This window comes from Xenopus laevis, chromosome 9_10L (genome assembly GCF_017654675.1).
Source record: "Xenopus laevis strain J_2021 chromosome 9_10L, Xenopus_laevis_v10.1, whole genome shotgun sequence".
In the NCBI taxonomy this organism is placed as follows: Eukaryota; Metazoa; Chordata; class Amphibia; order Anura; family Pipidae; genus Xenopus; species Xenopus laevis.
Genome location: NC_054387.1, coordinates 56,882,787 through 56,908,752, shown reverse-complemented (window position 1 = coordinate 56,908,752; position 25,966 = coordinate 56,882,787). Strand labels below are relative to the sequence as shown.

Here is a 25,966-nt window from a genome sequence, read left to right as displayed (position 1 = left end):
GTTTGGTATTTAAATTATTATGAATAAGTAACGTTACTACGGAAACTCCATATTAAATAAGAGAAGATTTAGGAATGCTATTTGATAATGCGTATTTGATACTAAACAGGCCGGATTCCCCGGTTCTACATTCAATCGCAGTAGAAAAGACGAAATGAAATGTACAAATAAAATACAGAGGTTGCCTCGGAATGACAAATTGGCCTCTTTGGTTCCAAAATGTTTTATAATACAGTAGAAAGTTTATTCTGTCTCTATAAAAATAGTTATTTTCTTTCTTTCTTTCTTTCTTTCTTTTTTTTTTAAATCTCCCTTACAAAATGGCAGGTTTTTTTCTTTTTGTGTTGAATAATGTGTGGACTCAGTGCAAAACATCACAGGCATTCCTTCGCTTCAGAGAAAAACACACACAATTAAGCCGACAAAATTCATTTTCAAGTATAAAAAATAGATATTTATATATTAGCAAAAAAAAATAAGTTTGCCGTGAAGTCTTTCCTGTCCAGTGTATGTGAAATGCATAGCTCAGGCGCACAGCCCTTGGGGGGGACTGATAGGGATCTGTGAAACTTGGGCATTGCAAGGGCACCAAAAGGACCCCTCTGCTTAACCATTTAAGTGCCAGAGGGGCCAAAGCAATTACTGTCTCTGAGGGTTTGAGATGATTCGGCACCACCATGAACTGAATGAAATGATATGTGTGCCCTGAACAAGATGGAACCACATACGGGCACAGTATATTATGGCTGATATCAAATGCCAAAGCCCTAGCGCAGGTAGATTCTTATGGCCCCCAGAGCCACAGATACATCACACTTTTCTGGGGACACAAGATTTGTTTTTAAAGCCCACGCTGGGTGCAGGACGACCTACTGACGACTGGATAGTGAGTCATGCTAAGTGCACTGTCAAGTGCCATCTATTCAAGGCAGTGAGAAGTGCAAATTGTTTTGAAATGCGTCCTCAGCAGTTGCAAGTGCTATGCTTTTAAGGTAAAGGACCTTGGATATTCCGGCAGAAGGATCATTCTGTCTATTTTGTCACTCACAAACTTCTTGGCCCTCTGTGAGGCTATGGGTCAATAATAAGGCGAGTCAATCAAAGGAGCCCTGGCTCCTCTAGTTCTGGTGCAAGAGGCAGCTCAGAGGGTTGTGAGATAAGGGCTGCGGGTTACAGTACTATTTGTATAAGAGTCACTTGTGGCTGTACGGCAGGAGAATGGAAGTGCCGTTCCAGACTGCAGACAAAAGCTAGGCTGGAGTAGGTGGTGTCTCCATTTGGGTCCTGAAGGTTCAGCCAAGTGCTTGCCAAGTCCCACCATCATCATCAAGCAATGCAGGAGACATGGTCCCCCTTTAGTTCCACTAAAATGTAACTACATTCCTCTATAAAAAAGTGCTATAGGCGAATTACTTGGAGAGTCTGAGGCAGCCGTCGCCTGGTTGGAGGAGGTTTTGGTTGGTCACTTGAGAATGAAGGAATGTACCCTTGTGGTTGCCCTACTCCCTCCTAAGGCAGGTGAAACCTTCTTTGCTTCTATCCCTTTGCCAGGACTCGCTGGCATCAAATGAACATGTTTGCTGATCGCTAGTGACCCGCCAAGGTGGCTACTGACACTGACAGTCCCATGAGATATTATTATTTAGGTATTGGAACAAGTCTGCGATGGGAGACACACAGACCCCACTGCTCTCAAGCGTGAGACATCGACCTCCAGAGATCCCATGGGCATGAGGGATCACAATGAACTTCCTGTCCTTAACTTTCCCATCATGCACAGCCGCACTCGTCCACAATCATGTTGGGTACGTCCCTCTTGACAATATTGTACTCATCGTCAAAGTAAAGCATGGACATAGTACTGAGCTTGGTGGGAATGCAGCACGAGTTCACTGTCCCAGGGTTCAGCCCTCTCATCCTGTACTGATTCACCACTGCCGTGTGAAAGGATGATGCAGACCCAGGGACTCCAGCCAAGTAGGCTGGGCAACTGCCTTCACAGTAATTCCCGTAATAACCAGCAGGGGCTATTATCCAATCATTCCAGCCAATAAGGCGAAAGTCAATGTAAAACTGTTGCCTACAGCACAAATTTGTGTGTCCATCGCACTCGAGGCCTCTCTTACGGATCCGGTGCTTGTTGTCAGCAAGACGGGCGTGCACCACCAGAAAGGGGCGATGCGATTCTTCTCCAGGGTCGACATAGACGGGGATGACTGAATATTCCCCACAGCCATCACACTGGACTTCTAGGTTCAACCTCCGCTCCCCTTCCTCAAAGAGAGACTGGATGGCCTCCGTCAGGGGGAAGGTGTGCCAGCCACTTCTCCGGATGTCTACCTTTTTCTCTACCATGTTCATTTTGTCCGGATTAAATGCATCCTGGAAATGTACTTTTATGCGGATTTTTCGCCGGCTTTTATCCATCACCTCTGGGAGCTTCAGGTACAGCCACAGGTTGGACTGAAACACAAATAAATTTTGGTTGCCCTCATTGGCGATAGTGAAGGAAAGGCGGACCCTGGAAGCCGTCACATCATCTGCAAAATCAAAAATATTTTGTAAATTCACATGATAAATAAAGGCAATTAAAACTACCAAAGCCACAAACCATAAACAAATGCTGGGGTGTGAACTCACTTTCCTAGATCCCTCGGCTCAGAACAGCAACAAATGCTCAGTCCCGCCAACCATATAAACACCCCTAGTGGTCCGCGCCCCCCCCCCCCGGCACTGACACAGACAGGAACTGAACCTAAGACAGACAAACGGACGAACAGACAGACTGCGAGCTTCATATGGTTTAACGGTAGGGTTACCACCTTTTTTGAAAAAAAAAAAAATACCGGCCTTCCTATATATTTATCTTTTTAACTATCAATAACATTGGGATCAGCCATTATTTTTACTGGCCAGGCGGCAACCCTATCTGACGGTCAGTTAAAACAAGCACACAGGATCTGTGAATCTTGCCGATCTGACTGTCGCCTCCTGTTTATACAATGTTCTTACAGGGAGAGAGAGAGCCTGAGCCTCATAGTCAGAGCTCCTATTGTGAGGCTTTGTGCTGCAAGCCTCTGGAATTTGTCACCTTTTAGCTTTGAAATTTGTGCCCTGCACCCCCTCGTGTCATATTTAGTCTAAAGCGGACAATATACCAAACAATACAAATAAGCAGCACACAAGGCTGCAGGCTGCAGGCTGCAGGCTGCGTTATAGAGGGAACTCTAAGTATTATAAGGGATAATGTACCCACTTCAATACATTAGACCAGGGATCCCCAACCTTTTGAACCCGTGTGCAACATTCAGAAGTAAAAGGAGTTGGGGAGCAACACTAGCATAAGAAATGTTCTTGGGGTGCCAAATAAGTGCTGTGATTGGCCATTTGATAGCCTCTATGTGGATTGTCAACCTACATTGAGGCTCTGTTTGGCAGTACACCTGGTTTTTATACAACCAAAACTTGCCTCCAAGCCTGTAATTCAAAAATAATCCTCTACTTTGAGGCCATTGGGAGCAACATCCAAAGGTTTGGAGAGCAACATGTTGCTCACGAGCTACTGGTTGGGGACCACTGCATTAGACAGTATTAGAAGTGACAGAGGGACTCTGTGACCATATAAAGTCACAAGGCTGCAGGCTGAGTTATACAGGGGACTCTGAATATTACCTGTGAATTATAATGGATAATGTATCCTCTACTGTAAATAATAAGGATATTAGCAGTCACTGAGGGGTTCTGTGACAATATAAAGGCACAAGGCTGCAGACTGAGTTATACAGGGAACTCTGAGTATCACTCGTGCATTATAAGGGAAAATATACTCCTGACTGTAAATGAAAGTATATTAACAGTCAGGGAACCTGCCACCCACCCACTGTCCCTTCATTCCTAAGGCTAGGGCCACACGGCGCGATTTTGCCGCGATTCTGCGCTGGGCGAGTTGCGAGTCGCTGCGGTTTTTAAGCCGAAATAGCTTTGTTAACTTTGGCGCTGGCGTCAATGCAAATCGCGGCGAAATCGCTGCGCTAATTCACACGCGGCGATTCTTTTTCTACTGTCGCCCGGAAACGCCCAGCGAGGCAACTTCGGGCGACAATAGAAAACGAATCGCCGCGTGTGAATTAGCGCAGCGATTTCGCCGCGATTTGCATTGACGCCAGCGCCAAAGTTAACAAAGCTATTTCGGCTTAAAAACCGCAGCGACTCGCAACTCGCCCAGCGCAGAATCGCGGCAAAATCGCGCCGTGTGGCCCTAGCCTTAGCAGCAAGATGGTAACTGAAAGGCTCTGCAAACGGCAGAACTGAAATGGACAAAGAGTGAAACATTTGCCTCAGACGCTCTCAAACCTTAAAACAAGTGGTGTCTCTTTAAATGCTGAATAAATACACACGTCTGCTCTCCACCATCCATAACTGTTAGGTAAACGCTCCCATTCCCTGACTTGCTCCCCGGCAGAGATCTGAGGGAATTTGCTGCTTAAAAGGCTTCAGTCTGATATTTCCTGTTAAAAGCGGAATTTACACACCCAGAGAAGGTGCAATAGAGACAGGGTAAAAGCAAAAATGGCTTTATCTTGAATTGGTCATTTCATTGCCAAATAGTCCATAGAAATGACAGAATATGCACCAAAATATCACACTGTATAAACAGGAGCCGAACATGAGGGGTGGTGGTATCTCCTGTGGATTTAAAGAAAATGAAAGCAACAACATGTTTATTCTCTCATGGAACAAAACCCACAAACCAACAGAACAAAATAAACAATAAAGGGGAACTTACACCTGTGGCATTTTCATGAGCAAATAATTTCAAGGCAGGGAGCAACAAATTGGTGGGCCACATTAGTTTTATATATCAAGACTCCACAACCTATGGGCCTTTGGCTGTTACAACCCCAGCACCCACCATCAGCCAATGGTTACTGTCAGTCAAAAAGTGTTGGGAGTTGCAATTCAACAATATGTTGAGGCCACATGTTTGACAAAATAAATATAAAGTGTTACTGCCACTATCTTACACTGCTTTCTTCATCTTGATCCCCCTCAAACTATCGTGTCCTACTGTCATTATTTTGCCCCAACACAACCTGTCCTTGTCCAAATCTGTTGATTCAAACTCTACTGTTCTTGTTCGGGGGCTCCAAGGTGCACGCCCCTGCTCATGTGGAACTGCAGATAAACAAATATAACTGGGCACCATGTGGCACTCAGAAAAACACAATTACAGCCAGGGGCCTTATATTTGCCAATATGCCAGGGAACAGGGTATCTTTCTATCTCCCTGACTGGCTGAGTGTCATGGGTATGTGCCTCCTGTGTGCCAGTGATACCCATAAACAAATACCAAAATTGCCCCAATACTTCAAAAACTGAGCCCTGCAAACCTGTGCAGCACACAATGGTCTTTACAAATGTGCACAGCTCAAACCCATATATATACATATATATATATATATATATATATATATATATATATATATATATATATATATATATATATATATATATATATATATATATATACATACACAGCACTGATACCTGCACAAGCCACCTGCCGCAGACCTTGCACCCCCATACATGAATGAGCCAAGTGTACAAATGGTATATGCCTCTATCTGCCTATTCAGCACTGATCCTCACACACTTTGCACAACTGCTCACTAATGATCTTTGCACTTTCAAAAAATATATGAGCTCTTTTTTACACCAGCAGCACCATGTACAATGCTGAAGCCCCAAGAGCCACACAACTGCACAATTACACAATGGAAGGGAGTAACATGCTGAGCCTTATTCCAGCTTTGTACACCCCAAATCTGATGACTCTGTTCCAGCAACACCTCTATTTTTGGGCATCTATGGTTACAGGCAATTATTCACCAATACTCATCAGAACCCCCAGATACCATCATCTGCGCACCCTAAAACTCACACCTACACCCCAAAACACTTTCACCTACCTGCCCGAAATGCCAGCTAATATTAACACACAGCAGGTTCCGCACGCGTCTGTACGATTTATATCGCTTGGCTGAGCCTCGGGCAGATCTGAGCAGACGCCCCCTAAGCACCTGCGGTAAAGTTTATTCAAATGGGAGCAGAGAGGGAGTCGTTGTCCTGCGCTCAATACCTGCGGGTACAAAGTCTCCCCCAGTGCGACTGGCCATTTGGAGCAACCAGTAGTAGATAATAGCACAAAGCACCTGGATGAGCACAGAGGCTACGGCCGTGCTCTTAGTTGCACCTGAGGGAAGGACAGGACCCACCTGTTTCGGCGAAGCTGATGATCTCGGCGCTGTTCTCAGTGCTGTGCCCGGGGGGCGGGAGGCTGTGCCCATCCAGATCAGGGATCTCCAGGTTCCCATCTTCTCGGACCCGGCCGGCGTGTAGTTTCCTCAGGGCAGAGACCATCGCGGCTCGGGGCACCATGTGTGTGATGTTCGGCCGATCCTGCATGTGCAACAGAGTTAGAATGTGGCGCTTCACCGCCTCCAGCATCTCGGGCTCCATCGGGGGATGGCAGGAAGGACAGCCGGGCTCGGGAGTGGGGCTGGGGGCGCAAGTGCGCAGGAGTCCGGCCAGAAGCAGAGGCAGTAACAGGAGAGCCATGGAGCGGCGCTGGGTCCGGTCCGGATCCGCCTCCCGGCGAGGGTCTCCGAGCGGAAAGAGGAGTTACGAGTCCGGCCTGGAAGGTGCTGCCAGTGTACTGTGCGCTCTGCGGCTCCCTGTAATGAGCAAGTGTCACTGGGAGACTGTGTGTGTGCTCCGCCCCCTGGCACCGGTGCCCCCTCCCTCACTTACTGGCTGCTGCCTGGGATCTCCCTCTCTCTCCTCCCTCCTGCCCCTGTACTGGGATCTCCCTCTGTCCTGCCTACTCCCTCCAGCTCTTTGGAACCCCCTTTCCTATTACCTGCAACCCTCCACTTGTTACTACCAATCCCTGCAGCCCGGGATCTTCCAACTCCTGTAGAACTTCTGGAACCCCCTCTTTTTTACGATCATTCCTCAACCCACTGCCTCCAACTCCTGGAGTGCCCTGTCCTCCTGCCTAATGTTCACTCCTCAATGGTATCTGACCCTCTTAAATCTGTCCCACACCCAAAATCATCAATGGTCTGACCCTGTTGCCCTCTGAACTCAAAGCCTCTAACCCTTTCTGTGCCACAGCTGGGCAGGGGCGAGACTTGGGTTGGGGGAGTTTAATCTCTTAGTAAATGGACAAGTCCTGTTGCACTTTGAACTCCAGTAGTTAACCCTTTACTTGCCTTGGGGAGGCAAACTGATAGCTTGGAAGGGCCTGACCTGCACTGGGCTGGAGGAGATAGAGGCCCTGACAGTTCTTGTCTCAAGTTTCAGGGATTAACCCTTTAGCTGCCATGGTTGCAGGAGGACAGAAAGCTATCCTATTGTATTCCCATGAGAGGGGTTCATGGGAATGCACTAGGAAGGGATTCCCAAATCTTTAACCCTAAGTAGCACTTCAGCTCTGCAGTGCTCTGTGCTGAGTTCAATTCCTGCCAGGGCATTATCTGCAAGGATGGAGTATGCTTTCCTTGTCTGTATGGGTTCCCAATCTCCCACAGTTTCCTCCCACATCAAAAATACATAAAGATGAGTTAACTGGTTCCTGATAAACTTGACCCTAGTGTGTGTGAGTGTTATAGGGGACTTAGATTTTAGGGTACTGGAGATTTGTCGCTGGCATTTAAATTTGTGCTATCAGCCTATCACAAGTGACAGATCACACCAAAATAATCTCCCATTGGAAATAAAGTAAATTGCAGATTGGAAAACTTTGGAAAATGAAGCATCACATGTTTTCCCACTAACTGTTTACTTTATTGCCTTTGGGGAAGTATTTCTGGGAGATTTGTTGTTCACAGTAACACAGATTTAAACACAAGTGACAAATCTCCCAGCCTGCCAGTACCAATAAACTCACTGTGACAAGGACTGATGGGAATGTGATACGGACATAAGGTTGTAAGCTCACTGGGGCAAGGACTGATGGGAATATGATAGGGACCGTAGATTGTAAACTCACTGGGGCAGGGACTGATGGGAATGTGCTAGGGACCTTAGATTGTAAGCTCACTGGGGCAGGGACTGATGGAAATCTGATAGAGACCTTAGATTGCAAACTCATTGGGGCAGGAATTTATGGGAATGCGATAGAGACCTTAGATTGTAAGCTCACTGGGGCAGGGACTGATGGGAATGTGATAGGGACCTCAGATTGTGGCTCACTGGAGCAGAGACTGATGGGAATATGATAGGAACCTTAAATTGAAAGCTTACTGGGGCAACAAGGACCGATGTGGGAATGTGATAGAAACAGAATGTGAATTTCACTGGGTAAAGGCTGATGGGAATGTAATAGGAATATGTGAGTATAGCCATGTTTTATGTGCAAGTGAGAGTGTGTAAATATAGGCACGCATCATACACGTGATAGTCACATTACAGTTCATCCCATCCTTTCCCTGTGCCACAGCCACACTCTCCCTGACAGCGGGTCACACATTAGATGCCAGTGCTCGCTGCTTTGCCACTCATTACTGGTGCCAGCGAACACGCGGTCGGAGACAATGGCAATGAATAATATTGGACTTGCATGAACGTTACATGGGTACTATTACGTGGATCGGAGCGTGGATCGTAAATGGGCGCATTCTCCGCAGAATCTGCTTCGCTTACCGCTGCCGCTGCACCTCCAGATAACAAGCGATCTGATTGCGCTCTTCATCCGCAGCCGCGTAGCCTCCACATTGTACTAGTGTGGAGAGAGCAGTAGTAGGTGAGCAAAGAGCGCCACCTGTCTGCCATTCTGTGAATGTGTTTCTGGCCCAAGCAAGGGTGCTGACTATAAGATAAGATCCTGTATTGTATGTACCAGCCCACCTTGCAAAATTGTATCCACCTCCGGGGGGAAAGGAGAGGCTGAGATGCAACTATTCTCTGTTGGGAACAGAAGCCGAAGCATAAAACCCTCTAGGTAGGAAATGCTTCCACTCCACCTGGAAAGCGCAAATTAAGTACAATTTCGGACTGGGATGGGACACCAGGGGCCCACCAAAAACCTTTAAAAGGGTGGGAACTTTATGAATTATTTTCTTCCTCTCCTTACTTAACCTCGATTCTCCTATTCTCTTTTCTTTACATACTATAACCTATTATTCCATCTATTTAGCCTCTTAATTCTCACAGAAATAGGGAATGACCATGAAATAGGCCAAATGTTTAGAAGCAGGAGGGCCCACTGACACCTGGGCCCACCGGGAGTTTTCCTGGTATCCCGGTGGGCCAGTTCGACACTGAGGTCAGATAATCCATCTATATATATATATATTAGTTCCTTTATGTCAAATTAATGGCAAAGCAAACATTAATTCAGGGGCGTAACTATAGAGGAAGCAGACCCTGCGGCTGCAGGGGGGCCCAGGAGGTATAGGGGCCCCATGAGGCCCTAATTCATGTACAATTTCAATAAATATTGGAGAAACAAGTCAACCTCTAAACATTTTGGGGGCCTGAAAAATAATTTGCTGTGGGGCCCAGTAATATCTAGTTACGCTACTGCGTTAATTACATTTAATTTCCCATGCGCAACTTTCTGAATTCTTGAAGGAGTAAGTCTGGACTGAGAAATAAAATAGGCCCTGGCATTTTAAGTGCACAGAGGCCCAGACAACCCAAAGAGGGCCAAATAGTCCCCCACCAGCCCAATAAATAGTGACCATCTATGACAACTTACAGCAGCCCCTTTGGCATTTAACGGAACCCACCGATTCTCAGTCTGGGTCTGTACAGAATGGGTGGCAATGGGTAAAACTTGTGTATGGGCCAAGGGCAAGTTCCGCTTAGGGAGTTTGTTAAATTCAGGGATCCCTTGTGGATAGGGTTGCCACCTTTTCTGGGGGGAAAAATAACGGCCTTCCTATATGTTTATCTTTTTACCCTATTATTAACATTAGGATCAACCATAATTTTTACCGGCCAGGCTGGTAAAATACTGGCCAGGTGGCAACCCTGCTTGTGGATTGTGGTCAGGCTGCAGAGCTCTGGCTGCATTTGCATATGTTCAAAACCTTGCCCCATGGCAAAAGACCCCTGACTCCCTTTTAATAACACAGGTGTCAAATATTATTTGTTTGGCCACCCAAAGGCTAAAACTGTGTTTGATAATAGTCCCTTCCCTGAAGAACTGCCGTTCCTTCTGCTGATGACCACACAATATCTACTTAGTGGCAAAGTGGTGAGGTTTTTTAGCTGTGTGTCTGGGTATAAGGCATGGGACTGGCATGGCGCATGCCTTCATCCACTATTGTTCCTGTGCAGTTTGACCCGCAGAAACCCCGCTGAGCAGCCGCATTCCTGACATGCGTCACAAACTCACAACATTCCTCGTGTAAATTACAGGAGTGCAGCCTTTCTCTTATGCACCAACAAAGCCCTGAGAAATGTGAGCAGAAAGGCACCTTTGTCGGTGATTCTTTTGTGCTTTGTGTGCACAGAATTGTATAACATTCAATAGGAGATACATAACCCTGTGTCACGGTAACAGGGACCTGGCACTGCAAGTGTAACCCCAGTGGATTCACTACAGGGCACTACAGAGTCTGGGAGTCATGAACCTGAGACAAGGGAAACAACACGGCTGTACTGACACCACATCCCCAACAAGCAGGTCGCACAAACAATGTCACAGTCCACTAACACACACTTTCTAAATACCAATAAGAGTGTATAGGAAGGGTTACTGCCTACTCTAGACTGACTCTTACCACCAATGACTCCCCCAGTTATATGCTGGTACAAGAGCCAAGTGTGGTTACAGTGTCCCCCCACCGATACTTGCGGGGGGGGGGGGCTTGCAGTTGTGCAAGTGCACAAATCAGGGCCTATTTTGTGGTCTTGAAATATTCTGATGAACTGCTCATACCATTTCCTATGTTTAGTTGTGAAACCACCTGTGTGTATGACGCACGTTTGCACAATGAACATATCACCAATGCTCTATGTGAATCTGCTGCTGCACATAGCTTTGTGGTTGATGGACAGGCCTGAGAGGTTAGGGAGAGGTGGGCTAAACAGAGCCAAAAAGCCCAGCACTGTACATTAAATAAAGTAAACACCCTCTTAAAGGAGAACTAAAACCTAAAAATGAATATGGCTAAAAATGGCATATTTTATATACTGAACTTATTGTACCAAATGTAAGTTTCAGTTTCTCAATAGCAGCAACGAGCCAGAACTTCAAACTTGTCACAGGGGGTCACCATCTTGTAAAGTGTCTGCGACACATGCTCAGTGGGCTCTGAGCAGCTGTTGAGAAGCTAAGCTTAGGGGTTGTCACAAATTATCAAGCAGAAAATGAGGTTGGCCTGTAATATAAGATGATGCTACAGGGCTGATTATTAAAATATGATGCTAATTGCACTGGTTTCTGTGCTGCCATGTACTAATTATCTGAATTAATTACCAATCAGCCTTATATTGTGACATTTATATTCTATGTGTACTGTATATTGTGAGTGGGTCCCTAAGCTCAGTAAGTGACAGCAGCACAGAGCATGTGCAGTGAATCAGAAAAGAAGACAGGGAGCTACTGGGGCATCTTTGGAGACACAGATATTTACTGCTAAAGGGCTGTGGTTGCCTTGGGCTGGTACAGAAGCCCAAAGCATAATGTACAGCATTTATATCTACTTCATTAGTTAAGATTTAGTTCTCCTTTAAAGTCTGAAGGTGTTGCCACTCCTCCTGGTTCTGCACCCACTGCCCAGACGCCCAAAACAAGAATCATGGGAAATACTCATGTTGCAACATCTGCTGTCATAAGGATTCTGTAGTATTCACCCCAACAGATCACTGAAACAGATATGTAGTAACACCACAGTGTTAATAATGACATATGTCAATCAGGTTCAACCCTGTAACTACCGTTATTCTGTTGTACACAACTTTTGTGCCACAGTGGCACAAACACCTCCTAAAGGGGCACAGGGGATTCTTGCTGGCAGGTCTTAAGTTGGGCTACATAAAAGGCACAACATTGTTTAGTTCCATGCCAGTTCCATGTCAGCTCTAACTCATTGCAGCTTGCCTTTAGCAGAACTACTGTAAGTGCAGGCTGGTGATTCCAGCACAGGGTGTAAACACAAGAATGACTGCAAACACTTCGTCCTTCCCAACATGCCGCTGACAGGGTGGATCAACCTGCAGAACCTCAAATATTTCCAGCACCCATCTGACCAAGGGAATATGTGGCCCATAAAACAGGTGATCCTGCCCAATAGGTTGTCAGCTGTTTTCTGGTTATCAACACATTCCTTAAGTCAACAAATAAACTGTAAAATGACAAACGGGTCACAACATGACTACTGAGCCATTGTAGCAATTCCATTATGTGAAGAACAGAGACTCATAAAGAAAGAGAACAGAGGCATCTTTAGTAAAGATCCACCTGGGGGTTAATGTCATGGGCCCAACACTTGGGTTGTCATAGTAAAAACCAGCAGGAGGTAGGAAGACTAAGGGATGCAGGCCCAGACTGGCAATCTGCGGATTCTGGTTAATGCCAGAGGGGCTGCTGTAAGATGTCATAGGCTGTGCATATTTATTGGATTGGTGAGGGGCATGTGTGGGACTCTTTGTACTTTCCAGGGCCCATTTTGGCTCACAGTCCAGACCTGATGGGATATATCTACATTCTACAACATAATACTATGGAGAGATGTGCCTATAGTAGCAGTGGGGATAATAGCTTCTGGTAAGGGGCTGTGGGAAAGCACAGGGCCGGGGGGGGGGGTTTGGGTGTCCCACCGGCCCAGTCCGACACTGGGAAAGCAGCTATAGTAGGGAGAGATGGTGCCTATAGTAGCAGCAGGTCTGGATTGAGAGTCAAAATAGGCATTTCAGGTACACAGGGGCCCAATCAGCCCACACGGAGGCCCAAACAGCCCCCACCAGCCCACTAATACTGACTTTCTATGGCCCCTTATAGCAGCCCTCTGGCATTTGCCAGAACCCACAGATTGGCAGTCTGGGCCTGAGTAGCAATGGGATAATAGTCTCTGGGAAGGGACTGTGGCTGTGGGATATAGCACTGTAGCAGGTATTGTAGGGAGACATGGTGCCTATAGTAGCAGTGGGATAATAGTATCTGGGAAGGAACTGAGGGATATCAGGTATAATAGGGAAAGATGGTGTCTATAGTAGCAGTGGGGATAATAGCCTCTGGGAAGGGACTGAGGGATAGCAGGTATAGTAGGGAGAGATGGTGCCTATAGTAACAGTGGGATAATAGTCTCTTGGGAGGGACTGTGGCTGTGAGATAGCAGGTATAGTATGGAGAGATGGTGCCTATAGTAGCAGGTGACAGTAACACTGCAGACATTACATGCCCCTCAGGTCAGAGGAGATGCAGCAATATTACCACATGCCCAGCTGGCACCCGGGTGCATATGAATCCAATTACCTATACACATGCTGGCAGGCATTCTCAGGCAATAGGCTTTGGTATGCACTTGGTATGCAGGACATTTGCACGAGCCCAGCAGCTAATAATATAAGTTCTGGTGGGTCAATGACAGATTCTGCAGAAATGCGAAATACACAAGGTATTTCCTGTTATCTCGATGAGATTGCATGGCTTTTATTAGTGTATAATAAGCAAGGCATGTTCCTATAGTCTGTGCCCTGAAACAGACGTCTGATAGGAGTACTGACCCCCCCATCCATCCCCCCTCTCCACTGATACTATGAATCTGATTCACATCCCAGGGACCTTATGTGGATTATTTATATTATGTTATGTTGCTGATGAGATAAAGATAGACTACAAAGAGTGGTGGTAAATGGAACATTTTCTAATTGGACCAGTGTTGTTAGTGGAGTACCGCAGGGCTCTGTACTAGGTCCCTTGCTTTTCAACTTGTTTATTAATGACCTGGAGGTGGGCATTGAAAGTACTGTTTCTATTTTTGCAGATGATACTAAATTGTGCAGAACTATAGGTTCCATGCAGGATGCTGCCACTTTGCAAAGTGATTTGTCTAAACTGGAAAACTGGGCAGCAAACTGGAAAATGAGGTTCAATGTTGATAAATGCAAGGTTATGCACTTTGGCAAAAATAATATAAATGCAAGTTATACACTAAATGGCAATGTGTTGGGAGTTTCCTTAAATGAAAAGGATCTAGGGGTCTTTGTAGATAACAAGTTGTCTAATTCTGGGCAGTGTCATTCTGTGGCTACTAAAGCAAATAAAGTTCTGTCTTGCATAAAAAAGGGCATTAACTCAAGGGATGAAAACATAATTATGCCTCTTTATAGGTCCCTGGTAAGGCCTCATCTGGAGTATGCAGTTCAGTTTTGGACTCCAGTCCTTAAGAGGGATATAAATGAGCTGGAGAGAGTGCAGAGACGTGCAACTAAATTAGTTGGAGGGATGGAAGACTTAAATTATGAGGGTAGACTGTAAAGGTTGGGGTTGTTTTCTCTGGAAAAAAGGCGCTTGCGAGGGGACATGATTACACTTTACAAGTACATTAGAGGACATTATAGACAAATGGCAGGGGACCTTTTTACCCATAAAGTGGATCACCGTACCAGAGGCCACCCCTTTAGACTAGAAGAAAAGAACTTTCATTTGAAGCAACGTAGGGGGTTCTTCACAGTAAGGACAGTGAGGTTGTGGAATGCACTGCCAGGTGATGTTGTGATGGCTGATTCAGTTAATGCCTTTAAGAATGGCTTGGATGATTTTTTGGACAGACATAATATCAAAGGCTATTGTGATACTAAATTCTATAGTTAGTATAGGTATAGGTATATAGAATTTTAATTAAAAGTAGGGAGGGGTATGTGTATGGATGCTGGGTTTTCATTTGGAGGGGTTGAACTTGATGGACTTTGTCTTTTTTCAACCCAATTTAACTATGTAACTATGTAACTATGTAACTTTATGATCTAATTGGCTTCAGGTTTCTCTAGTCCTGGGAACAGTCTAATATTGGCTACAGTCCAGTCTGACACTGCTCAGGCCAAACACAGAGATCCATTCATTTGAGGTGGGAGATATGATCGGGGGCCCTAGGGCCCAATGATCGGATCACAATGCTGAAAATGCTGGTGAGATATTTTAACCTGGCTGATCGTCATCGGGTTGATTTTCGGCCAGATAATGATCAGGGAAGCCCAGTCAGAGGGCCCCATACACTGGCCAATAAGCTGCCGACTTGGTCTGATGGCATTATATATGGCCGTCATATTGTTGTTTCCACACAGACAGCCATGCAGTTACCTATTAGGCTTTGGTGGCGAAACATTTAACACTGATATGAACAGCTTCATATAGCAGATACATACATGTACATCTACACATGCACACATATGCACACTAACGCATAGACACGCACATGCATTCCTAATTCTTCCCATGCTAATAATGTATTTGAGTGAGACGTTTTCAATCACCTCATTGAAGTTGATTGAAATCCCTGTGTGTGTGTGTGGGGGGGGGGGGTTGGCAATGGAGTTAGAAAATAAAAAAGGTGACATTAGCCCCTAATCCCTTGCAAGAGCATGGCCTATTGATTGGTTCATAGAGGCCTCTTCAATGCTGCCTCCTTCAACGCACACCAACCTGCAGGCGCCAGAGCTTTGGTTCAGCCCTTGAGTTTTTGTTGGGGGTGGGCTGTGTTTGGCGTTAATAGGAAAATGGTCAGCATCTTACATTCCTGGTGGGCCACCATTCTCCAAGCCCCTTGGCTTTAAGGGTTAAATGTATTTATATCTAATTAGGAGCCCCCACAGTGAGACAGAGTTCTATTTGAGATCTATTCAGGGACCAGCAGGACAAGGTTTATGTGTGGGTGGGAAGGGGAGTACAGAAGGGTCCTGCATGGCCCGGTACATAATAGGCAACTTGTTCCCTATCTGAATTCACAACCCCACCCCATGCATACACACAGTCCCCACGACTCCCATTGTGCTTAAAATAAACTGTTGCCTTTGACAATTCCTTCCAGAAAGAAAAGGGGGGTGAGAAACAGAACTGGATACAGGGGCATATTGAGAAGCACCATCGCCAGCAACTAAAGGGACTTTGTGGAAATCCACTGTAAAACCCTGGTGTTTTTAAGAAACTCTTAAGGCTTAACTGTAGAATTGGCGCGGACTGGGAAAAAATTGCTTATAATAAGGGAAAACAAAATGTTTCACAAAAAATAACATTACCAGGGCAGAGAAAGGTAAATTTAGGGTAAACAGGACAACATTCTGGAATAAAATCTGGGAAATGCACCCAAATATGTTTGAATGAGAGAAATGTAAAATTGGGGACTGATTGTATTAAAAAAATCTGCAGCCCTTCAGTAGTTATTGGTGAAAAACACCCTGCATCCTCCAGCCTCCAGCAATCAAAACTAATGAGTTTGGCAATACTAATAAACAATCAAACTTCTGCTTGCTTTGCCCTACTGTCTCCATCTTGCCCTACTGTCTCCATCTTGTCCTACTGTCTCTATCTTGTCCTACTGTCTCCATCTTTCTCTGCATTCTCCATCTCACCCTATGTCTTTAACGTCCTATTTTCTGCCTCTTGCCTTAATGTCTGAATCTTGCCCCACTCTCTACATTCTGTCTACTGTCTCCATCTTTCTCCACTGACTTCATTTTATCCTACTGTCTACATCTTGTCCACGTGCCTCCATCTTGTCCTCTGTCTCCATCTTGCCCTGTAGGCCCTTGTCCAACCAAAGATGGACCCTGCCCAGGCAGATGGGAAGGTGACGCACATATGAAATGAATGTGAGAGAAAAGGCAAGGGCTTAGTCTCCTGCAATTAAAGTGATGGCAGGAAGATTATTTCACCCAATCTCCTGTCATGGGAGCAATGGAGAGTCGAGTGAATGGTAGATGAAGAGAAATTACAAAAAAGAGAAAAAATTTAGAAAATGTGCTGGTTTCCTGGGTGACATCAGTGACTCCTAAGCCTGTTTTATTATCGTGTTTTATTTTTAATTAGCTTGGATTGTTGCCTTTTGTGCTGGGGGAACCTATATTGTTATGCTCACAGGACAGGACACAGCTCATTTATAATAACCTAAAAATAATGACCTTGAGGCAGCAGTTAATGCTCCAGTGGATCCAAAGGGTAGGCTGAACTGCACACCACACCGGGAGTTTGTTGGCTATTAGGATTTTTGACAGAAACATATCAGCCCGAAATGCTCAAAGGCTTCTTAGCATCATTCTGTCCAATGGAATTATACACCCAAATGCTAAGACCCCTGCAGTTACTGAAAAGTCCCCACTCTCAGGAGAAATTTATATTTACTACTCTGACCCTCATTCTAATTTGAAGGGGGCAATCATCTTAACATCAATTTGTGGGGTCAATGCACTAAAGGTCGAAACATTATTTTTTTTTTTTTAAAAAGTGTTTGTTTCCCTTTTAAAGGTCAGCAGTAGAACATTAATATAAATACACATTACAGAATGGAGCTTGGTGCAATCAGGCAACCCACTATGGGGTGAGTCAGGTCTAAACTACACACATCCTAAGAATTCTCACGGTCAGATAGAAAAATGTCTAGTAACTACGTAAAGCATCTACTCGCTGCTGCGTGTGTAAAACTATACGTAAGTACACCCACGCATAGTGTAATGTACCCTCATCATGTGAGTACTGCAAATCCCTTAAATACAGGTTTTATCAGATCCAACTTGTAAAAATAACTAGAATAAAAAGGAATTTTCTTTTTTTAAGCAAATGATGTTATCTTATCCTATCAATGCTATATATGGTGTAATAAAGATAGCTAGAATCTCAGCCACAAAGCATGGCAGGACTGTTGATATTTTAGAGAAGGTCAACAGTAAAACTAAAAACACAAAAAAGGTATTTCATGGCTACATGGTACACCAAGGAATAGACTATTTACACGTATATGTCAATGCAACTACTTGCCCTTGAGTGACAAGAATTTGTACCACTTAACTGTTTAGATCCCATGGTGGTGCCATAGATGTTGAAGTTCAATGGCAGCTATAGAGACACATGTTGGAATAATAATAATAAGGGCATGCCTGCTCCTGACCTATTGCCCCATGTTATATGCTCTCCAGCTGGGAGAGGTTTAAATAGAGACATAGAAGGTGCGTTACAGCTGTATATCTGGTATTTATAGAGCGTGCTCTAACTGACAAGTGTTTTGTCTCTTACTGGCACATTTAAATATATTTTCTCTCGGTGCTTACGCATTCGCCGTCACTGGAATGTTTGGTTTGGGGCAGGACAGACTGATTGCTCAGGGCAGATACGACAGGTGCTTCAATCTTTGCCCCAATACAGCTTCTTTAGAGGATTTTTTTCCCAGACTGATTGACAGATGGCCATTTGCATTGGGTTGTACAATGTCAATAGACAGTGAAGGGCTGTGCATTGCACAAAGAGATTGCTTACAGGAATGAATACCTTCTCCCATAAATACACAGACATATCTGCACAGAAATAGAGAAGAAATATCCTCCAGTGCAGAAAATACTCACTCGGGTAAATATGAAATCACTACCAATACAAAAATGTCGTCGGATTCAGATTTAAACAATTGCATATAATGGGTAAAATATCAGTGAAATGAAGGACAATACAATTATTTCAATATAAAAGTAAATAGGGCAACTCCAGATCCTCTGTTATTGGACAGGGCACCCACCCCATTTTGGTAACCCCAGACATATGTGGAATTTAAAATTCCCTGTGACAGTGTTGTACTGGCCCACCTGGATACCAGGAAAACTCCTAGTGGGCCCAGGTTTCAGTTGGTCCTCTTGCTTCTAACCATTTAGCCTATTTCATGGTCATTCCCTATTTCTTTATGGGGAAAAAATCTTAATAATGCAAGAATATAGTAAGTAGATATAAAATACTAGGAGAATAAAAAGACTGAGTGAGGAAAGGTGGAATAAAAGTTTGAAAAGTGGGCCCATGGTCTAGGATTTTCTGGTGGATCCCTGGCATCCCAGTCCGACACTGCCCTGTGATCATGAACACAATGTTAGTGTGAGACGGGGCCCTAATTGGAGGAACCATTTGAAAGAAAAAGTTGCCTTTAACAAGCCAAAAGCGCATTGCGCTGCTATGCATGTAGTAGCACACAGCAGCTCTAAACCCTGAGAACACCAACACTGAGATCTGATATATGCATAGCTTGCAATAAATACATCCTACCCAACCAATATAGGTCCAAGCCCTGCTCAGATATATATAGCGTTAGGTGAGAACCACATTGAACTACTGATGTAGTCCTGCCCAATGGGGTCTGTCTATGCCCCTGTTATTATGAGCCATACATTGGCTTATCAGCTTAACATTTGGATCAATGTGATTTGACCTATCAAATAAGAGGCTGAACTTTCTTTGTATGGGCAGTTTTAGAATCATAATCCAGATCAATTCTTTCCATGGAATGTCCGTAGGATCAAATTAGGTGCTCATTTCATGGACAGGAATGCCTGTTGCAAGTACCCACAAACCCTGACATATGGGCATATGATGGTGCCAATACACTGCAGTGTCCTGCCTTATATTTCAAGGAAACAATTGGATTTGGGGCCAAAAGTGCAGTTTAGTGAAGGTGGGTGCCCCTAATTAACCTACATACCTTGAAATTTGGGGGTTGAGTGAAAGCCTTGTTTTAGCAGCAAAATGTGTTTCATTAAACAATATTGGGTCCATGTCACAGTACCAAAATTACACCTATTGTTGGTCCCAGGGCACTTAGATCATCTCTCTAAGGAAAGTGAAATGTTCTGTAATGCATATTTATAATATAGGGTGTCACTATTATATAGTAATGTGAAGATTAAGGACTGAACTCTGATCCCCTTGTTCCAGCTAGAAGAGAAAGCAGAGCATTACTGACAGTGATGGCAAAGCTATGCATTTAAAAAATCAACTCGAATGGGCGCATTCCTTGCACATACCAGAAGTGAGCTTGGAGCCTCTGCATCACACATGGCCAGGCCTAAAACTCGCTCTGATTCAAGACTCTGCAGTGGGAGAAACCAGTCAGACATGTTCGACCTTGTCACATTTGGATCATCTGTCCGACAGGCAGCTCAGTTTAACCATCAGCTTCTCATTAAGAATAGCAATTCTCATGTCATTCTGAACCTTTGTGCAAAATTCCACTCTATATTCATTTGTATTTGAAAATTTTGGTGGAAGTTGCCTTTCCGTTAGGCTATACCTTCATCCATATGTATAAATACTAAGCTATACTCTTATACTATATTGTCTCTCTGCTGTGTGCCATAGGGTCAGCATTAGGGATTTCAGTTCTGACCCTATGATTAGAAAATGGCCATTGTCAGGAAAAGGTCAAGGCACTGTGTTAAGAAATGCTGGGGTCACTGTGACATATATTGCTAGGGTCATTTTGCCAGTGTATCATGATTTGCAAATGCGTCATGAAATACTGGTACTGTATGTATATGAAATGGTGTGTCACTATGTAGTGTATTGCTGGTGCTATATTGTGAAATATTGATGTTGCCCTGTCATATAATACTGGGGTCACTATGTCATGAAATGGTTGGTTGCTGGTACCATATATGTTATAAACTGTTGGGGTCATAGTGACAAATTCTTGAGTGACTATATCCTATACTCAAGAAGTATTGGGGTAACTGTTTAATGAAATTCAGTGTCTCATAAACTGATATACTGTAAAAATGTTGCTGGGTCTAGTGCCAGAAAATGGTGGGATCACTGTGATGGTGCCACCATGTCATAAAATACTAGGTTCACTGTGTCAAATATTGTTGGTGATACTGGGTCATGAGTCACTATGTCATGAACTTAATGTGTCATATATTGCAGGGGCCACGACTGGTGTCATACTGATTGCTGGGTTCACTATGTCACAAAATACTGGGCCCAATTGTGGGGGCCACTGTGTCATATATTGCTGGTGCCACTGTCATGAAATGTTGAGGCCACCGTGACATATATTGTTGGGGCCAATGTGTTATAAAATACTGAGGGCAATTTGTCAAATGCTGCTGATATTGCTCCAACACTTCAACCATGGTGGGCGCCTGCCTAAATCAAGCATCAAATAGGGGCTTGAGCCAAAAAAGTCTTAAACCCTCTGGTCTAACTATGAAAATGTAGCATTTTGGTTGTTATATTATGAATTTTTTTACAGCATTTTGTAAGCAGAACATTTTTTCCCAGAAATCTTTGTTTTCTTCTGTCTGTGTGAGGTGAAGAATCTGGTATAATGCAAAGTCTCCCTACTACAGAGAGTAGAACCAGTAGAATCTGGGCTTTATACTGCTCAGATCTGATCTCAGTCTGTTAACAGCAAGTCTGTGCCTGCTCAGCCTCATGTGCTGGGTGATATCATGGCACTGCCTGCAAAACTACATCCATCAAGTCTTACTCCACTTACTGGTGCCAAATACTTGTGCCCTGAGCTACAGATATTAATCATCTGTTTCATGTGTTTCCAGTCTAATTAACTGGCAAATAAAGTGAAGACAGTAATTCTGTAATTTTTATTATTTCTAATGTAGGAGCTACAGGCAGAACTATAATACACAAATCATAAACCACATAACGGCACAAGGCTGAGTTATACAGGGAACACGGAGTATCACTTGTGTAATATAAGGATAATGTACCCCCTACTGTAAATTACAAGGATATTATAAATCACTGAGTGGTTCTGTGACCATATAAAGGCACACTACTGCAGGCTGAGTTATACAGGGAACTCTAAGTATCACTTTTGAATTATAAGGGATAATGTACCCCCTGCTTTAAATTATAAGGATATTAGAAATCACTGAGAGGTTCTGTGACCATATAAAGGCACAAGACTGCAGGCTAAGTTATACATGGAAATCAAGTATAACCCGTATTAGATTACTGTAAATTATAAGGATATTAGATGTCACTTAGGGGCTCTGTGACCATATTAAGGCACAAGGCTTCAGGCTGAGTTAAACAGGGGACTCTGCGTATCACTCGTATTATAAGGGATAATGTACCCCCTACTTTAAATGATAAGGATATTAGAAGTCACTGAGGGGTTCTGTGACCATATGAAGGCACAAGGCTGCAGGCTGAGATATACAAGTAACTGTGAGTACCACTCATGTATTATAAGGATATTAGAAATCACTGAAAGGTACTCTAACTGTATAAAGGCACAAAATAGCAAGAATGAGGATTGAATGGATATAGGGTACTTGCTTAGAATGACATTTTTATTTAATAAGACAAACCCCTTTTTGGGGGTGTGGCATCCCCTTTAATTAGAATTTTTGAGGGGCTAATATTGTATTGAGGTTCTGTGTAAATTTAAGTTTATGCTGTAATATAATCTCTAGTGAGGTTATTGTATCCCGCATATTATTACTTTCCCGCTTCCCATATTCCTCCGCGAAGAATCAGATAATGTATATAAAAGAGATCCTCCAGCTGCTACCTGTATCCCAAGTTTGCAGATTGAGAGACACAAGTTCATTGTACAAGGAATTTAAGAGACTCATTCATTTAGTTACCTTATTTTCCGACCATAATGGTTCTCAAGAACCAAGAAGGAGGGATCGCGTGCAAAGTGAAGGTGATTTCAATTCCACTATTCTGTGTGGTTTAGTGCAAAAAATAAGCTTGTAAATACATTTTAATAATAGTCAGAATGTGTATCGTGTGACAGGTGGATACAATGCTAGGTCAGTATCTCTTTAAATAATGAAGTCACTACTTATCCTGTGTCTTGGTGACATCACCTCCCAAGAAGCAATACAGCATTGGAGAAGTCAATGGCTCTACAGAAGGGTTCAGACGGGGGAGCAGGCTTAATTACTGTGGGTGGCTCCTGCTGTGTTTGCACAGGGAGAAGGAAAAGGTAAATAAAGTGACGAAATGTGTGCTGATCCCCTACCTACCTGCCTCTAGTGCCCCGAGTCTCACGGCTGTATTACAACATGACGCGCCCAGAGCATGACAGATCCTTGGATACGCACATTAATGCACTTTTGACACTTCGCCAGTGCAAACAAACTTTCTGGTTGGCAAGCAGCAATTCACGGAATAAACACACAGTTGTGCAGCTTATCGTGGCCTGTGACCACTTACACACCAGACAATAACAATTGCACAAAGCAGATAAAGCAGTTGGCATACTGGGAACAAAAATGGACAATAGCATGTTGTGGCACATGCATTGTCTGCCTTACTATACAGTGGCACAGTGTGGCATGAATTTGTGTAAAGAATGAGGTATCTTTAGCATGCCATGTGCTGTCCTCTTCCCAGATGGCAACTGCCTCAAGCACTGGGCACTCTGTTCCTTTGATAAATAAGGAACCTTTTATTTATACCAGTCTGAGAGAGATTACTATACTACCCATAGATACACACTCCCAAATCTCACTCTAATTGACTGGGCCTCTTTAGGTCTTAACAAGGTAACAGATATATAGCAACATTGGGGAAACAGTCAGCTTGCTATAGTTCTAGGAGTACCCAGGACACAAATAAACATTCACCCCAAATCTCACCCTAACTGGCCTTCAGGCTGGGCCCACTTAACTAATAACAGGGTTACAGCTATATAGAAACATTGGGGTAACAGTCACCCTGCTATAGTTCCAGGGTAACCCAGGGTTTCCTCATACCTCCATGTGTCATGGTGGACCCTATATGTAAAGCTGGCCAAAGATGTGCAGATATATCCTTATGTCCGAAGAACTCCCAAACTACCACTAACCATTCAGATTTCATACAGTAGTAAAAAGAACAAATCAAAAAATGTTCTGGCCATTAATTCAAAAACAGCAATTGTACGAAAGTTATGTCCAGGGTGAAAGTACAGGGTGAAAGAAACATGAAAACTGTATTCTGATTAAGGTCCAGTGAATTAAGCTGGCCATAGATGTCCTGCCACTAACCATTCAGATCAAATAGTAGTAAAAGAACAGATCAGCAGATGTTCAGCCCCTGACCGTAATCGTACGAAAGGCAATACATGCAGAAATCTTTTAACCTGGGCAATCGACCAAACGATTTGGGACGAAAAATGTCGGGACTCTCCGCACACGGTCCGAAAATCATACGAATTGAGGATTCGTACGATCGGATCTTTGCGTCTATTGCCGGCTTAAGAAAGGTGGGGTGAAACACAGTGTAAAGAATGCCACAGGATGACATTTTAAATAACCAGTTCCAGTAGAACTAAATTTAGGTTAATAATGAGTTAAAAAGCTGCACTTATTTCTAGTCCTTAAATAAGAGCCATTTACAAAGCAAGAGTCGCATCTCTATCTCATACGCAAGAAACTATCTGAAATTGTATACACACACACACACACACACACACACACACACACACACACACACAAAGGAGCAAAAATTCCCCTTTATACACACTAACATTCTATTAGCATTTGCAAGCACCAATTGCTAAACGAGCCCTCTATTTCCCCAAATTGCTCAGTTACTGAATTAATACCCTTTACAAGTCTTTCGGTGCACCTACGCTCTAGGTACATGCCTTTACACACCGAACCTACTTCCCCACCCATCCCACTGCAGCATCCAACTCTTCCCACACAGAACATGTCAGGTTGTGATGTCATCCTATTCATAATGATGAAATCATTTCCATTTACTTCTGCACCCAGATCCTGTGAGTAACACGTGTATATATTATTAGGAACTTCCCAAGAGCTGCTGAATTAAAGCCAGTATTTCCAAGAAGCCAAAGAAGTAATGGTCAGAGGCAGCTGCGCCACAAAGGGAATTTTCCAGCTGGAAAATTCTAGACATTTCCAGGATATGTTCAGCAAGCAGGTTTATTTTAGCTTGTAGGAGTGCGTTTTACATTTAAACAAATCAAATCTCCATCACTAAGGGCCATGCCACAGTGCAAGCCTAGGTTGCCCCCTACTGTACATGTAACAGCTTGAGCAAATTTGGCAAAACTGAATACTGATAAAGGCTTAGAATTGGCTGAGCTACAGCAACCTGAACTTCCTACTTTCTAGTCTGTGTATTTTTTTATATTTTTGAATTAACAATTTTTGCCATTTTGCAGGTTATAACATACAGAGAACTAGTATAGAAGGATTAGATAGAAGGGAAGAGAAAAGAAGAGTATGTGGAGAAATTAAGAAGAGGAGGAGCACCGGCATAAAATAAGGTAAAGCAGTGGTTAAACATTACATAGTTTTTAACTTTGTATGCACATATCAAGGTTACCCATATCTTGATTTCTCACTTTTTGGTAGTCTGTTAGGGCAGAAAGTTGCTTTATTTCTCTACTATGTCCCAGACGATACAAATGCCCGCTTGTACAGAAGAATATGTTTTACTTCCATGTGTATATCCTCTACATTTGGTAGGGTCTGTTTTTCCAATTTCTCGCAATGAGGGATCTACTGGCGTATATTATGTAAAAGATGGTCTGCTGGTGACTTTTCTCAGTTTATTGCGTGAGAATGCCTAGTAGTGCTAAAGCAGGTAATAATTGAATTGTGGAATTGGTAATTTTTTGGATATGGGTCTGTGTTTTTCCCCAGAAGGGCTTTGCAATTGGACAGGACCACCAAATATGGAATAGTGACCCAATCTCTTTTCGGCATCTCCAACACAGGTTTGATGCGTTTGGATATTCTGTACAGATTTTTTTCTGGTGTCAAGTACCATCTGTACATCCGCTTTCTTGTTTATTGTGGTTTAAGGATCGGAAAAATTTAGGGGTTTGTCTGTATAAGAATTCCCATTGGTCCCGGGTGATTTTCCTTCGATCTTGTTTTTGACGTGTTTCAACATCGAGAAATTGTATGCGGCTGCATTTCCCTTTTCTTTTTTGGGATTTTGTAGACACCTTTGTTCAAACTGTGTTAGTTAGTAGTAGTTTGTTTTGACTGG

At 43.7% G+C, this 25,966-nt stretch overlaps 1 protein-coding gene across 1 annotated transcript; it reads right to left on the bottom strand.

The window, feature by feature from the left end:
* Window positions 1-287: 287 nt before the first annotated feature.
* Window positions 288-6,714, bottom strand: inhbb.L (inhibin subunit beta B L homeolog; the record flags this gene model as incomplete). The annotated part of the gene is given in 2 exon segments (NM_001090586.1): window positions 288-2,540; window positions 6,276-6,714. Coding segments are annotated over 2 exon segments (1,113 nt in total). The 3' UTR covers window positions 288-1,770.
* Window positions 6,715-25,966: the final 19,252 nt, after the last annotated feature.